This window comes from Prunus avium, chromosome 2 (assembly GCF_965620075.1).
Source record: "Prunus avium chromosome 2, drPruAviu1.hap1.1, whole genome shotgun sequence".
NCBI classification, from domain to species: Eukaryota; Viridiplantae; Streptophyta; class Magnoliopsida; order Rosales; family Rosaceae; genus Prunus; species Prunus avium.
In genome coordinates this window covers 36,544,116-36,558,566 of record NC_142285.1, presented here as the reverse complement: position 1 = coordinate 36,558,566, position 14,451 = coordinate 36,544,116, and the positions used below count along the sequence as shown (strand labels likewise).

At 37.1% G+C, this 14,451-nt stretch overlaps 1 protein-coding gene across 3 annotated transcripts; it reads right to left on the bottom strand.

The window, feature by feature from the left end:
* Nucleotides 1–892: 892 nt before the first annotated feature.
* On the bottom strand, nucleotides 893–5,537 carry LOC110764052 (two-component response regulator-like APRR9). 3 transcript variants are annotated; one of them, XM_021966962.2, is made up of 9 exons: nucleotides 5,345–5,535; nucleotides 4,975–5,217; nucleotides 4,567–4,728; nucleotides 4,277–4,407; nucleotides 3,997–4,146; nucleotides 3,406–3,580; nucleotides 2,908–3,307; nucleotides 1,689–2,400; nucleotides 893–1,368 (listed from the first exon to the last, which is right to left on the bottom strand). In XM_021966962.2, the coding sequence occupies exons 2-9, from the start codon at nucleotides 5,210–5,212 to the stop codon at nucleotides 1,255–1,257; spliced, it is 2,082 nt and encodes a 693-aa protein (XP_021822654.1). In that variant the 5' UTR covers nucleotides 5,213–5,217; nucleotides 5,345–5,535; the 3' UTR covers nucleotides 893–1,254. The 3 variants fall into 3 exon arrangements, with proteins under 3 accessions (XP_021822654.1, XP_021822656.1, XP_021822655.1); XM_021966964.2 differs by having other exon boundaries at nucleotides 1,689–2,000; nucleotides 2,235–2,400; nucleotides 4,975–5,534; XM_021966963.2 differs by having other exon boundaries at nucleotides 3,406–3,523; nucleotides 4,975–5,537.
* Between the last annotated feature and the right edge of the window lie 8,914 nt (nucleotides 5,538–14,451).

Here is a 14,451-nt window from a genome sequence, read left to right as displayed (position 1 = left end):
TTTCTCCCTTTTCTTTTCTTGACTGGTAATGGCAATAGCTAAGTTGCTTTGTGGTTAAGTATTAGCCTAAGCTGCCAAAAGCTTTTCAAAGAAACCAACTTCAAGTGAAAGTTGGAGATTTCAAAAGGCCGACCCACTACTGCTTGGGACGGTCCTTTTTACAATTTTATTCCCTTTTTGTTTCCTTTGTTTCTAAACTAGAACAAAAATAAGCTAAGAGAATTCAACAAGAAGAGTAAGCTACTAAAACATTTTAATTATCTCCACTTAATATATTTTTGTTTTTCAAGTCTAAATTGTGAGATGGGGAAAGCTTCTGTATTTCTCTAGAGAGGAAGCCTTAGCTTTTAGCTTACGTACGTACTGCACTTTACCAACATAAGGATAAGTTCTGGAAGTTGTATGTATCTGCATGGAGACAGTAGGTGGCTCTGTTTTGCCATCACCACATGCTTGCCTATTGTTGGGTCCTGCCTCGTCATCCCACGTGTTACATATTGCAGACACGTCACATGGGCCCCCATTTCATCTCCCATGCTAAGATCAAAAGTAAATGTTGACCTTTCTTGCATTTGTCTCAGTTAACTTAAGATTGATATCTCTTCCTTAAAAACCAATGGAGTTTTGATACTTGTCAAATTCAAACAACATTGACTTGGTATCAAAACAAAACAACATTGGTGGTACTAAAAAGGAGCTGCTCCTCAACTTTAATAAACCAAGCTTTTTCCTTAACTTACTTGGTTAAGTGGTTTAGTGCTATACAGCCTTAAAAGCTCCTTTTTCTCTCATTATTTTTCTGGGAAAGGCATGGAGACAAGACTCAGAATCTTTCCCACAAATGTGGAGTGAAAAGCAGAGAAAGCAAGAGAGGTGGAGAAAATATCCAACAGGCAAAACAACATTTTGGTGCAAATTATTATACCATTCGACCAAAAAATATATATATTATAGCGTTAAACCTCTCTAACTACAATCACTTATATGAGGTGCATGTATTACAAAGCATACTATGTAGAGATAAAACCGATACTTAATTACAGCACTACCTCTTTTCTAATCCCAAACAAAAACAAAAACCCAATGGCAATGATGCCAAAGAAACCTGCAAATTGTAGTCTTCAGCATTCACTGCATCATTCTGTGCTTCTTTACAAAAGCTTCAAGAATATAGAAGGAATCCTAAACCACACAAACCAAAGATTCTTCGCTTTAAACTTACACACGTTCAGTTTAAGGCGCCAGAACTCAGTGTTATAACTCAACAGCCGCATCTGCAGTTGGAGAATCAGTCTGTGCCCGATGCACAAACTGACCTTTCACCCGGGGCCGCTGCTCTGCCAGTAGTTTCCGGCTTTGGTATCGGACCTGCATATAAACATGAGATGTTAAGGGAATGAAAACATCTTATGATGATATGAGTTATTGTGAGTGGTTTGGTATTAGCAGCTCAAAAATTGGAGGTTTCCAAATCTAGGTTTATCGGAGCTGTTATTCAATCTAAAATGTAAAATGGAAGTATCCAAGTTGGTACTTGGTTCTACTAGTAGTAGTAAGAAGCCTAATGTAGAACAAGAATAATTGCAAATGGAGTTAAACCAAACTTTTCCATAAACATGGGTTGTGTCCAGCCTCAAATGCCAACAAGCGTCAAGAATGATTGCAAAATTTAAAGAAGATGATAATACCTTCTTCTCAAAGCATCGATCTTTCCGCTTCAGTCGGAACTTAGTCAGAGCTGCTTCCCTTTGGCTGGAACGAAGAGAATCAGCTACTCCAAGTCCCTCATGAATATAGCGACCACTGCCATTCAAGCTCTCAGAAGCCGTGGTAATCTCACTAGCCACAGCCAAAGTGGCATCTCCATCATTGCTAGTACAATTGCTTCCATATGCGCCGCTACCAATATTATTGCCAACAGCATTGCCCAAACTACTACAAGCACTCTGCCCAGTAGCAGGAGAGCCAGGTCTAGATTCCTCCATGCGCTCCAGTTTGTTCTGTTCATGCACGGTTTGGTCAATAGATTTATAGGTAGTTTTATCAGACAGGAGACAATCTTGTTCTGAGTGGTGAATTTCAGGATTTGAATGATTTGAAGTTTTCACAGGGAAGGAGGACTGTGCTCCATGGCAAACTGATTTGGTACTCCATGTCGGGGTTAAATCTGATTGTCTAACAAACAAGGATGGGAAAGAATGATCGTATCCAGCACAAATATTATCAGACCTTACCCCAATCATCCCAAGTTGAGGATCTGGCAGAGATATATCAGCTTGCTTAGTTTGACGGGATACCAAGGTAGACATTTCTTGGCTATCATGGGATTTACTTGCAACCTCTGATTTAGTACTGGGAAATGTTGGGAAAAGGGATTGCAATGTCTTGCTATTATTATACCTGCATGCACATTAATTTGATCAGAAAAATCAGTGATATAACCACTAGTTTGCATTTAAAATTTTGAACAAGTTACAAGTTATTCAAATTTTGTTTTCTTTCTTAGGGAGGGTCTTAGGATTCTATATTATTGTAAGCAACAAATACAGTAGGCTACTTGTTTTATTACTATTGAATTGATCATCCTTCCATTGTAAATGAGAGGTCAATTAATTTATGTCATTACAACTCTCCGAAATCTCCGAAATCTCTACCATTAGCTTTACTGCTACCCAACAGCATTACCGCTGTAATAGTCACTATTACTGATATATGATTTCTCACATCACAATCACTATCATATATATATATATATATATATGTATGTATATATCTTCATTCACCAAATTGATAACTGCATTTCAGACAAATAAACAGGGAGCCAAAAGAAAAAACCACAAACATATGCTTTATTTTTCTCTCATCATCTCTCAAATTTAACAACGGACAGGGAACAAAAGTACTCACCATGAAAAGGCAGAAGCATCAGAATGGTTCAGCAAAGGCCTTTCATCAATCGCTTGCTTGTTTGAACTACCCAGACCACTTCTCAAAGAAAGTTCCAATTGTGGAGCACATCCCATGTGCTTTGTACCATCCTCTCTACTCTTTGGGTGTCCAACAGTGCACTTGGGTGGATTGTCAAAGGTGCCAATGAAGTCAATAGCTCCACTGGATGGTTCATCCAGTTCATCAGAGCAGCTGTGAGTTTCGCTAGAGATGTTAGCATTTCCTTCGTAACTTTCTGGTAGGATACCTTCACCTTCAACCATTTTTATAGCAGAAGCATGGTCCTCTCTCAGTCTTATAGCAGTTGAGGTATGACCATTCAAAGGTACATCATCTGATCCAAATGTACCCGACTTATCTGCAACCAATGGCTTGTCAGATACCCCATGCTAAAATTACTGAAAGAAGAAAAAACTACAAACAAAAATAGAGAGGAAGCAAGAAGATATGGCGTACCTTTTGCTTCACTCTCATGCATAACAGATTCCTTCTCTAGCCTAGCACACTCTTCAAGCCTTTCAATATCTGTATTGCTCAAATTAGAAGCACTCCCATACTTCAGTTGTGAAATATCCTGCATATTTTGCATGAATGCACTCTCAGCTCCCAAGAAAGGCGTTGTACAAGAACTCTGCACAAGAGGTAGACAAACATGCCGTTTGTATATGAAACTCCATGGAACCAACCTATTCTCGAAATAGGAAATTTTCTCAACCAACAACTGACCTCACATATGCATAATCCTGGATACATACTTCTAAAAAGTTATTATTTTTTAATTCAATTAGGCAAGTTAACATGGGAAAAAAACAATTGATACTTATTGATATATTATCTGAGATGTACTACATTTGACAATTGATACTTTCCTTATCTGAGATGTACTAAATTTGAGATGAGAAACTGGCATACTTAGCAATACAACATTTAAGTGTACACCTAAAAGCATGAATGTATCATGAAAGAGGTTATAGAGATTCAAGCAGAATTGATGCCCTTGAACATACAAGCAATGGCAAGATCGCTATATTAATTAAATATACTTACTTGGGCTTCACTTCCTTTCTCACTGCATTCCTTATTTCCTCGCATAGAAACTGCATAATCATTTGAATGTTTACTTGCTGCATTATTCTCAGAAGTGGCTTCAGCTTTATGCTGTGGAACAGTTGAGTTTTGAGGAACTTGTGCACCAATCTGTTGATAGAAAATATAAAGAAAGAAAAAGATATGTATCATTTAAACTGTAATAATCATTGCAGAAATTAAATAAAGATAAGCAATCCAATAAAGTACTAAAAGGGCAAAGTGGAAAAATGGAACATACAGTTTGCCTTCTCCAAACATGCTGCCAAAGGTTCCTCAACTCATTCCTCCTGACAGGCTTAATGAGATAGTCAGCTGCACCTTTTAGCATGCATTTCAAAACCGTGCTAATAGCATCCTGAGAGGACATGACTGCATGGTCATCAGAAAAGGTTAGCTTCGCATACCATTTTCGGACCAACAACTATAAGTAAGAAAGAGAGGACATTAAAAAAGGACTGTTTCATAATCCATTTTCAGACCAACAACTATAGGGAAGAAAGAGCACATTGTTAGGTAAGAGTAACATACTTATCACAGGGATGTTCTTGCACATGTCATGCTCCATGATTAAAGTAAGGAGCGCAAATCCGGATATTGACGGTAGCTCTGCTTCAGTTAATATAAGATCTATCTTATGATGTTTCCCCTTTATGACCTCCCATGCCTTTAATCCATCACCAACAGCAACAACTGCTTAATCCAAACACACGGAGACAGTATATTGTCAGAAAGTGAAGATCCACACTTTCTACAAACATTTAAATGACTACAAACAACCACAATTATATCATTTCAACACCTTGATTGTCATAAAAAAAAAATTCACTAAATGAGAAAAAGAAGGAAACTTTATATCAAAATTAAGTCAAATCATCGCATTTTTCACAACCAAAAAACGGAAATTCAAATACAAAAAGAGGGAACAGAGCAATCAACCTCTGTAATTGCATTTTCGAAGAAGCGCAGAGATGATCTGACGCGTCGAATCATCAGCTTCAACCAGAAGAACCCTGAGCACCATTTTCGGCAGATAGCTCCCCCAGCTCACCACCTCTGCAGAGCCACTACCACTACCACCACCACCACCACCACCACCACTCTCTTCTTCCTCCATGTTCTTCTCGTTCTTCAGAGTCTCCATATCCTCACTAACCACAACTTCACCCATTTTCATGAACTCTACCAAAAACCGAAAGCACACGGCTAAATCCTCACAATTTCACAGAGCTAAGCTAGAAAGCAAAAGTCAAAGTGAAATAGGGTTTAACACTTTCAAGTTGCAGAGAGAAAAAGATTTAAACTTTACCTCATCCTCTTCAGCTCAAGAAGAAGAAGAAGAAGATGGTAGGAAAAAAAAAAAAATCTAAAAATCTTCCTTGGAATTCGCCAGAGAAGCTTCGGTTTAATATTTTGAGAGGAAGGGAGGCTCACAGCCGCGAAAAACCTGAGTAAATATCTTTTGCTTTGCTCTCGATGCCCCGATCAAAAGGAGGGTCGTCATTGGCTTCTGGGTGGAGAACTGACGTGGAGCGTTTTCGGCCACCTGTTTTGATTTATTCTCGCTTGTGCTGATCATCTTCGGCGTGCGGGGTCCACACGGGACACGTGTCTGAGAGCTGGGGCTTCCGGGGCTGGATATTTTTGAGGAGCGTTGCCACGTCCGCTTTGCGCAACCACAAGTACTTGGGATCTCATGGTTGTGAAGGTCGACACGTGGTCGATTCCAAGGCAATCTTTACTGAAGTTTTTTTTTTTTTTTTTTCTTCAGGCAATTATATTCCTCTATTTTCGGTTGGTAATGTGTATTTCCTATTTTGTGTCTCCGATGTTTGTGACCCATTTTTCTCTGTCACTGCTCCGATGATTGATCCCCTATATCTTTGGCTAACATGTTTTGGAATGTCGAAGGCACTGAATTGTGATGTGCTTAGTGTAACGCCTATTTTTAAAAAAACCAAAACAACGTTGTTTTGGACCATACTTTTAAAAAAATGAGGGGGCGGAAAGTGGAGGAAGATAAATTGTGTTTTGTGGGCTTTAACAAGCATTCTAGGGCCTGCTTAATAAATGAAAAAATGCTTTGAAAAAATGGCTTTAACCTCTAGGGCTTTTAACAAGTTTTATTTATTTATTTTGTTTTTATAAATATTTATTTTTTAAACAAGGATTAAAACAAAAAACAAACAATTATAGGTTATTTGTAATGCTATTTTTTTTCTAGAACTTATGAATGACATTGGTATTGTTTAAAAATTCACTAAAAAAGTCATGGATCCGCCAATGCTTGTGCTTCCATTCTCCTTGCAATTTAAGTGTTCTCCTCCCCTCTTCTTTAAGGAGGGAGGAGGAGTGAAGAGGATATGCTTCTCTTTCCCTTGAAGATATTGCATATTTCTTTACTCCGATGACCTTCTCTTCAGGGGGAGTGAAGAGAAGTTGTGTCTACGTGAATTAGCTACAGTTGATATGGAAGAATTTGTCGTTGTTGTTGTCATTGTCGTTGCCACTACTGCCGCTGTTGATGTTGCCTTTGCCATTGCCTTTACTTTTGCCTTGTCTTTGCTTTTGCTTTGCCTTGCCTTTGCCCTGCCTTGCTTTGCGTTTGTTTTCAATTAGGATTCTAGAGAGTTTAAAAAGATTTAAAAAATTCGGGAGTATTCAATTTGGATTTATACGAATTTTAAAAGAGTTTCTACAAGTCTAGGTGTATTCAATTCGGACTTGTATTAACTTTTAAAAAGTCCATACAAATATGGGTGTATTCAATTAGGATTATAAAAAAGTTCAATAAAATCTAGGTGTATTAAAAAATTCATATATTTGGAAGGATTTCATTGAGTGATAAATTTTGGTAGGTTTTAAGGTGAGAGGTATAAATAACAAAGACCATAATAAATCCAACCTCCCCTAAAAGATTTCATCAAACACTAGTTTTTCTCTCTACAGTTTCCTCCATCTGTGAAGATACGCTCCCTATATTTTCTTTGATCAATACCTCGCTGGGTTTTCTTTTTCCATGATTTTTATCCATCATACTTGTCTCCCTTCTTCTCTGGTAAGTTTTGGATCAGAACACATAGGCCTACTATTACGCCCAACCTTTTCTCCAAGTCCCCAGAGTAGATCTTGTTGCTGAATGGGACAAGGTCAGGGCCGGCCCTGACATTTTGGTGGCCCATGGCCAAAAATTAAATGAGGCCCTTAGATATATGTTTTTCTTGAATGTGTTCATTCATTTTTCTTTTTATGAATAGGGGGGCAAAGTCTCCGAAAATAACTAAGGTTGCTAAATATAATAATTTCATTCAACTAACGAAAAAAAACCAAAAGTACATGATCCATAAACAACAAAATGCTTCTCAAGTGGCTTAGTGGCTCTTCAATAGGGCTTAGTTCTCAAATGGCTCAATTGTAAACAAAATGCTGCTTTGACTTCCACTCCATCATCTATAAATCAAAACACAAAAGCAGTAACATTAAATCAATATTTTCCAACATTAAAAATTCTTGATCTTCTAGCATTTTGAGAAGCAAAATCATCAATAACCTCTTCAAAATCAATATTTTCCAACATATTCTTTTCAATACATAAGATTGCCAATCCATTTAACCTTTCTTGTGACATAATTGATCGCAAATAAGATTTTAGTAATTTTAATTTTGAAAAACTTCTTTCTGCAGATGCCACAGTTACTGGCAGAGTCAGTATAATTCTATAAGCAATTGAGATATTTGGAAAACAATCCACAACTTTTACAAACTCAAGAACTTCAATGGCTGTCTTTGTCTCTTTCGGTAAATACATTTGTAACACTTCCAATTCAGAAAACAAATCATCAGCATTAATATCAGATTCATTATTATGTGTTAATGCAGCTTCAAGATTTCTACAACATTCACGCAATCTAATATAATTCATTTGAAATAAATTCTGAGGATCAAACAAAAAACCAAAAATGCCTTCAAATATTTCTAATTGTTCAAATCTACTCCTCAAAGAAGAAATTGCAGCATCAACTACAACAAGAAAATAATTAACCCTAAAAGATTCTTCAGCAGATTGAAATGTCTCTTTATGGTCATTTTCATCAAATTGTTTTTTTCTTCGACTTTGACGTTTTTCAGGAAATACAGGGTCAATTTCCATCTTTGATGCAATCTCTTTAGCAGAAAGTAGGGCCAATGTGAACCCATTTTCCCTATAGTCTACAATCTCTTTATTTCTTTTCTGACTTCCAGATTCATGTTTCCTAACCATTTTTGTTACTACAACTAGCAAAGCAACCAACCAAACACAACCAACAAAGCAACCAAACTCAACCAGCAAAGGAAAAAAACTGAATTTAAGCAATAAAAAAAAAAAGCAATACAACCTGTTTTATGCTTAAGTTGTATTAAACTGCTTCATTCTTGCAGAGCTTTCACTTCAATTGATCTATATTGCACTTGCACATCTGCAATAATATAAAAAATATGTATAAAGACATGTATAAAGAATTCAAATCTATATAAAAAATATGTATAAAGATAATGGAAATAATTCAAATATGGGGTTATTGTTGACGAACCTCATCCTCACTCACTCAGATAATCTTTTAGAGTCTGTAGTGTAGAAGAAAGAAATCTACAAATATTTCTTTGGATAGATCAATTCAAAGACAAAGATAAAAGAGGGATGAGAGAAAAACTGGAAATAATAAATTTAAGAGAGCTTTTCTTTTGGGTCAAAGACAGACAAGAAGAGAGCTTCGGAGAAGAGAAGGGAAAATATAACTTGGGAGAACAGAGCATGGGAGGAGAAGGGTAATATATTTTTTTTAATGAAAAGAAAATGGTAATATATTATGTATTGACAAATAAAAATAGAGGAGAACACGGTGGGAAAGGGACAATTTTTTTGGAAGCAGAAATGCTTTTTATGGGCAAAGACAAAGAACATAGCGTGGGAGAGGGAATATATTAACAACTAAAAAGAGAGGAGAACACGGTGGGAAAGGGACAAACTTTTTGGAAGCAGAAAAGCTCTTTATGGGCAAAGAGAATATGTGTTTTTTATAAATAAAAAAAAATTTTAAGTTTGGGCTCCAGTAATATTTAAAAAAAATTTTGAGGCCCCAAAAATTGGAGGCCCATGGCCGTCGCCCTCGGTGCCCAGGCTCAGGGCCGGCCCTGGACAAGGTCACCAAGTGAGTTGTTGACTTCTTTTTTGTTGAGTCTTAGGTATGCTGGGCTGCCTCTGTCTCTCTCGTTGATCTCATACACATGGAGTTCTTGAACTTTTACTGAAAATGGAAAAGGAACTTAAAACAAAGAAATAAAAAAACAATATTTGGGTAAGGATGCCAAAGTTAGCATTCGTATAAAGAAATATGTTAAAGAATTATGGAAGTCTGGAATAAAAGCCGTACAAATTTTATAATAAAATTATATGTTCTTGAACTTTTACTGAAAATGGAAAAGGAAATTAAAACAAAGAAATAAAAAACAATATTTGGGTAAGGATGCCAAAGTTAGCATTCGTATAAAGAAATATGTTAAAGAATTATGGAAGTCTGGAATAAAAGCCGTACAAATTTTATAATAAAATTATATAGAATTCTTCTCAAGTCTATGAGAAATCTAAAAGTTTCATAGAGTTCCATGAAATTTGGCACTTAAAAAATTCTTTTAAAATGCTCTAGAATCCTAATTGAATACACCATTTCCTATTGTAACAAGCATTCTAGGAAAGCTAGAGAAGAAAACACAACCCATTGTGACGTACCCACAACCCCAGTTGAGGCCGGTTTCGGAGCCCCGAGAAACCTCAATGGAGAGAATAGTCCCATGAGGCTTGAACATCTCCATGAGGTCTGGAATATCTTGCATATCATTTAGAGAGAGAGAGAGAGAGAGGGAAAATGTGGTTGTAGTTATAGGGTAGGGAGTGGGTTGAATTAGGAGGAGGAGGTTGGGTGGCTGTGGGGTGGTTGTAGAGGGGCTGTAAGTTGGACCGAAACACCCTTTCATATTAGAGTAATTTGACAACAAATTGAGGATTGTCCTTGCATTGCTTAGAATTGAAGCTACAGGGACCTTAGTGGTAAAAGTGGTAAACTATAAGGACCAAAATGACTTTTTGCCTTAACAAAATAAATTCATTCTACATGTAGATGCATGTCAAAACTAATAATAGCACTATAAAATTCTAGGAGATTACAAAAAAATTTTAAAAATGATTTTGAAAGATAAGTTTCAATTTTAGAGGAAAGAAGAACGTGAAGAAGTGATAATAATTTTCAGATGTGCTTGAACAAGTTTGTAGCTAGCGTAGGTGGAAAACTCATCCTTTGCATATTGGGCTCGATTGTGAGTGCTTTTTGAGCAGCAAAAAGCATTTCTAAATGGGTGAAAGCGTTCCGTCGTTTAAAAATGGTGTTTGGCAAAAATTGCAAAAGCACTTTGGGTGAGATCCAAAAGCACTTGGAGTGGTTTTGGAAGAAGCACAAGCACTTGAGAGGTGCTTCTTCTTAAAAGCGTTGCAAGACAAAAACATGGGAAGCACTTGGCTCCCTTTAATAAAACTTTTAAAATGCTGAAAATACCCATATTTAATTTTTTTAAAATGCCAAAATACGCTTCTCTCTCTCTCTCTCTCTCTCTCTCTCTCTCTCTCTCTCTCTCTCCTATTAAAACCAAAACACTACCCCGAAAAAGAGTGCTGCTATTTCCACCCCCCAGTCCTATTTTCCCACCCACCTTATCTTCCCACCCACTATGTAAATTTTAAAAAACATAATCCTATTTTTACACCCACCATTATTCCTAAAATACCCTTTAATTATTAATTCAAGCAAATTCTCCTTACTTTCATTCAAAGCATGCTTCAAACATTCAACCCCTGTCAATCAGAACGCGTGGGATCCTCTGTAAAGTATTATTGGAAATTAAAAAATAAAGAAAATCGCTCTCAATGTTCATCGTCTCTCCACCGAACGAAAACAATAACGGAGAGAAATGCCAGAAGTAGAAAGAAGATGAAGAGCAAACTGAGCAAATGGAACAGAAAGCCTGTGCCCTTGGGTTCAAAAACTGAGGAGAAATCTGATGGAATTGGATTGCACCCAATTGGAAATTTTGAAGCTTTATTGGAATTTTGATTTGGGTTTGGTCGGGATGAGGGAGAGAGGGAGGGGTTGGGATTTGACAAGGATGAATGAGAATAGGTGTTTTTTTTAAATCTAAAGTCCTTAAAAGTCATTTTACAAATGAATAAATTTGTTTTTAAATTTTGAAAATAAGGTGGGTGGGGAAATAGGACAAGTAGGTGGAAATAGCAGCACTCCCGAAAAATTATATTATAATTTTATAGGCCATTTTTCTTCCCATAAAAGTTAACACTCTTGTCTTCAAGCGTTTTCATTTTGGTACTCTTTTGACGTTTTCAAAAGATAATTGATGTACCTTAAATTAGGACATGAAGGGAAATCTCATATAATATTTCAAAGCATTTTTGCTCACCAATCTTAATTGATATTAAGTATAATTATCATGGTAATTATGGTTGAATCAGTGTAATGTACTTGCTACATGAACACAAATCTCAAGAGTTAAATGTGGTGAGCTATGCTATGTTCTCTAATGAATTATTATCCAATATTTGATAAAGATGTTTTCCTTGAATCATGTGAAATATAAGGAGCTAAATATTGTTTGCTATACATGTCCACTAAATTTACCTTCTTAACGTTTGGGGAGGATCCCAACGGAAGAGTGTCGCAAATGATATTAAACCTATAAATAACATGATCAATAAAAGCATATTAAAGTTTTGTTTAAAAGATTATTTATGATTGCATGTAAATGTTACTGTATAGATGATTAATCATGTAAAGTGGGATGAGTCACCATTGTGAGTGAGCTCATTGATATTTAATTCCTTCCTTTTTATAATTAGATCTAAGGGTTAATTACAATTTAGTACCCTATACTTACACCCTTAAGGCATGTTAGTCCCTGTCTTTTCAATTTTTACAATCGCATACCCTTAGTTTGTAAATTTTTTGCAATGTGATTCCGCCGTTAGGGTTTCTGTTAGATTTCTCTGTTAATTGCCTACGTGGCATTGTGGGTCCCACATTTTTAAAATTTTTAAAATTTAAAATTGATTAAAATATGAATAAAATATTAAAAATCAAAAAATTTATCTCTCAAAAAATCTAATTTTTTTTATTTAGGTGTAATAAAATATTCATATAATTTTTAAAAATCAATTAAAAAATTGGGCAAAAAACCCACACCACCCATTTTTTTCATTGTCCAATGGAAAAAGAAAGAAACAAGTGTTCGTCTTCATCACCAACACCACACCACCCATTTTCTCCTCCGATCTGAACCATCTTCTTCTTCTCTGTCAGTTGCAACCCTTTTATCATTCTCCTCAGATTTGAACCCTCTTCAACCTTTTTATCATTCTCCTCATATCTGAACCCTCTTCTTCTTCTCTGTCAGAAGCAACCTTTTTATCAAGACCTAATTTTCCAGAGACTCTTTTTATTTCCCCTATTTTCAAGCAATGGGGAAGCAAAAACTAAACCCAGAAATCAAAGAATTTGGGGAAGGGAACCAGAAACTTGCGACATAGATTATTATTAGTTGTTAGGAAGCATGCATCAAAACTAACTGCGAACCCATTTCCTAACAACTCCTAAACGTGTTTAGCCTAGAAAGATCATCAGCAGTTTAATTTGAACGCAAAAAATTTCAGAGAGAGAGGTCAAACTCTTCATCCTCCCTTGCGAACTCAAACTCCAGATCCCAGGTCCCTAGTGCACCCATACCCGACCCAATAACTCAAAACAACTTCGGCGAGATCCGATGAGTGAGATGGTGCCTAGATCTGGGAGGTGACTGTGAGAGAGAATCGGAGAGAGAGAGTCAGAGAGAGAGAGAGAGAGAGAGAGAGAGAGAGAGAGAGATGCGGTTGGTGGTTGGGTTCGTGGGGCTAGGTGGAGATTGAGGGTTGCGGAGAAGAAATTCGGAGGTTGGGGGGGGTGGAGGAGGAGGGAGGAGGGATGGGTCTGGGTTTGTGATGGGGGAGAAAAAATCGCAAGAAATCGTCTTTTGGGGGGTGGGGGGGGGGGGGAGCGCTTGTGATGGGTTCTGCAGATTAGTTGAAAGAGAGATGGGGAAGGTCTTCGTGGTTGGTATGATGGTGGGGTGGAGGCTGGTCGGGATAGGAATGGAGAAGAAAGGGGGGAGGAGTCTGGGTTTCTGGGTTCGTGGGATATGGCTGCAGGTTGGGGTGTTGGAGCTTGATCGAGAGAGAGAGAGAGAGAGAGAGAGAGAGAGAGAGAGAGAGAGAGAGAGAAAGAGAGATATTTTGTTTTAATTTTTTTTGGTTTTATGGTTTTTAATATTTTATTCATATTTTAATCAATTTAAAATTTAAATTTTAAAAAAAAGTGGGACTCATAGTGCCACGTAGGCAACTAACGGTGGAATCTGACGGAAACCTAACGGTGGAATCAGATTGTAAAAAATTTACAAACTTGGGGTATGCGATTGTTAAAATTGAAAAGACGGGGACTAACATGCCTTAAGAGTGTAAGTACAGGGTACTAAATTGTAATTAACCCTAGATGTAATTATGAATCCAACATCAGAAAATGAGAAAATAAGTGAATTGATAATTAGAAATTAGAGAAAAGACCCTAATTGCATTGTCATAACTGGAGATGTTTTTTTGTTGGTAATCTTGATAAGTATAAGTTGACTCTGGTTGGCATGGTGAAATAAATTTCTTTGCAAAACACATGGAAAGTTTCATGCCATTAGAGCACCTCCACCCCAAAGGGCAAGGGCAATGCAAAGGCAAGGCAAGGCAAGGTTTGACACTATTCATGTGAATACTGACAGCCTTGCCTTTTTTGGTTCCACCCCAAAAGATAAGGACAAGAGCAATTACTATTCACATGAGATATGAGGAGATGAATTTGTATAGAGTTTTTTGGTGTGGGAAGTAAAGAATATGGCCAGGTATTTATTAAACAAAATTATGAAATTTTTGGTATTTTTTCCAACTTTGTTTCCATTTTTTTTTGGTTTCTGACGTCATCGTGATGTCACGCAAGACATTAGCAAAGTCGGGCAAGAGCCCAGTCAAGAATTGCCCTTGGGCTTGCCCGAGCTGGTGGGACCCAGGGCTTGCTCGGGCTTGGGGCTGTGCGCTGGAGGACCTAACTTGGGCTTGGGGGGGCTGTTGACCGGGTTGGTGTCGAGCGCTGGAGGTGCTCTTAGAGGGTGTTGAGGGCGCAACTCTGTAGAATGTCATGGTACAACAAATGGAAAGTTTCATATTTGGATGAATACTCAATCACGAATAGTGTGAGTAGCTGCAAATTCTGATTTAGTCTCCTAATTAACCACATGGGT

Excerpts from the sequence above, each read along its gene's own strand:
- LOC110764052 (XM_021966962.2), bottom strand. The coding sequence starts at position 5,212 with ATGAAAATGGGTGAAGTTGTGGTTAGTGAGGATATGGAGACTCTGAAG. Across the intron at positions 4,408-4,566 it reads CAAGAACATCCCTGTGATAA|TCATGTCCTCTCAGGATGCT; the intron begins GTATGTTACTCT and ends ATGACCATGCAG. Across the intron at positions 3,581-3,996 it reads AGAAAGGAAGTGAAGCCCAA|AGTTCTTGTACAACGCCTTT; the intron begins GTAAGTATATTT and ends CCTCTTGTGCAG.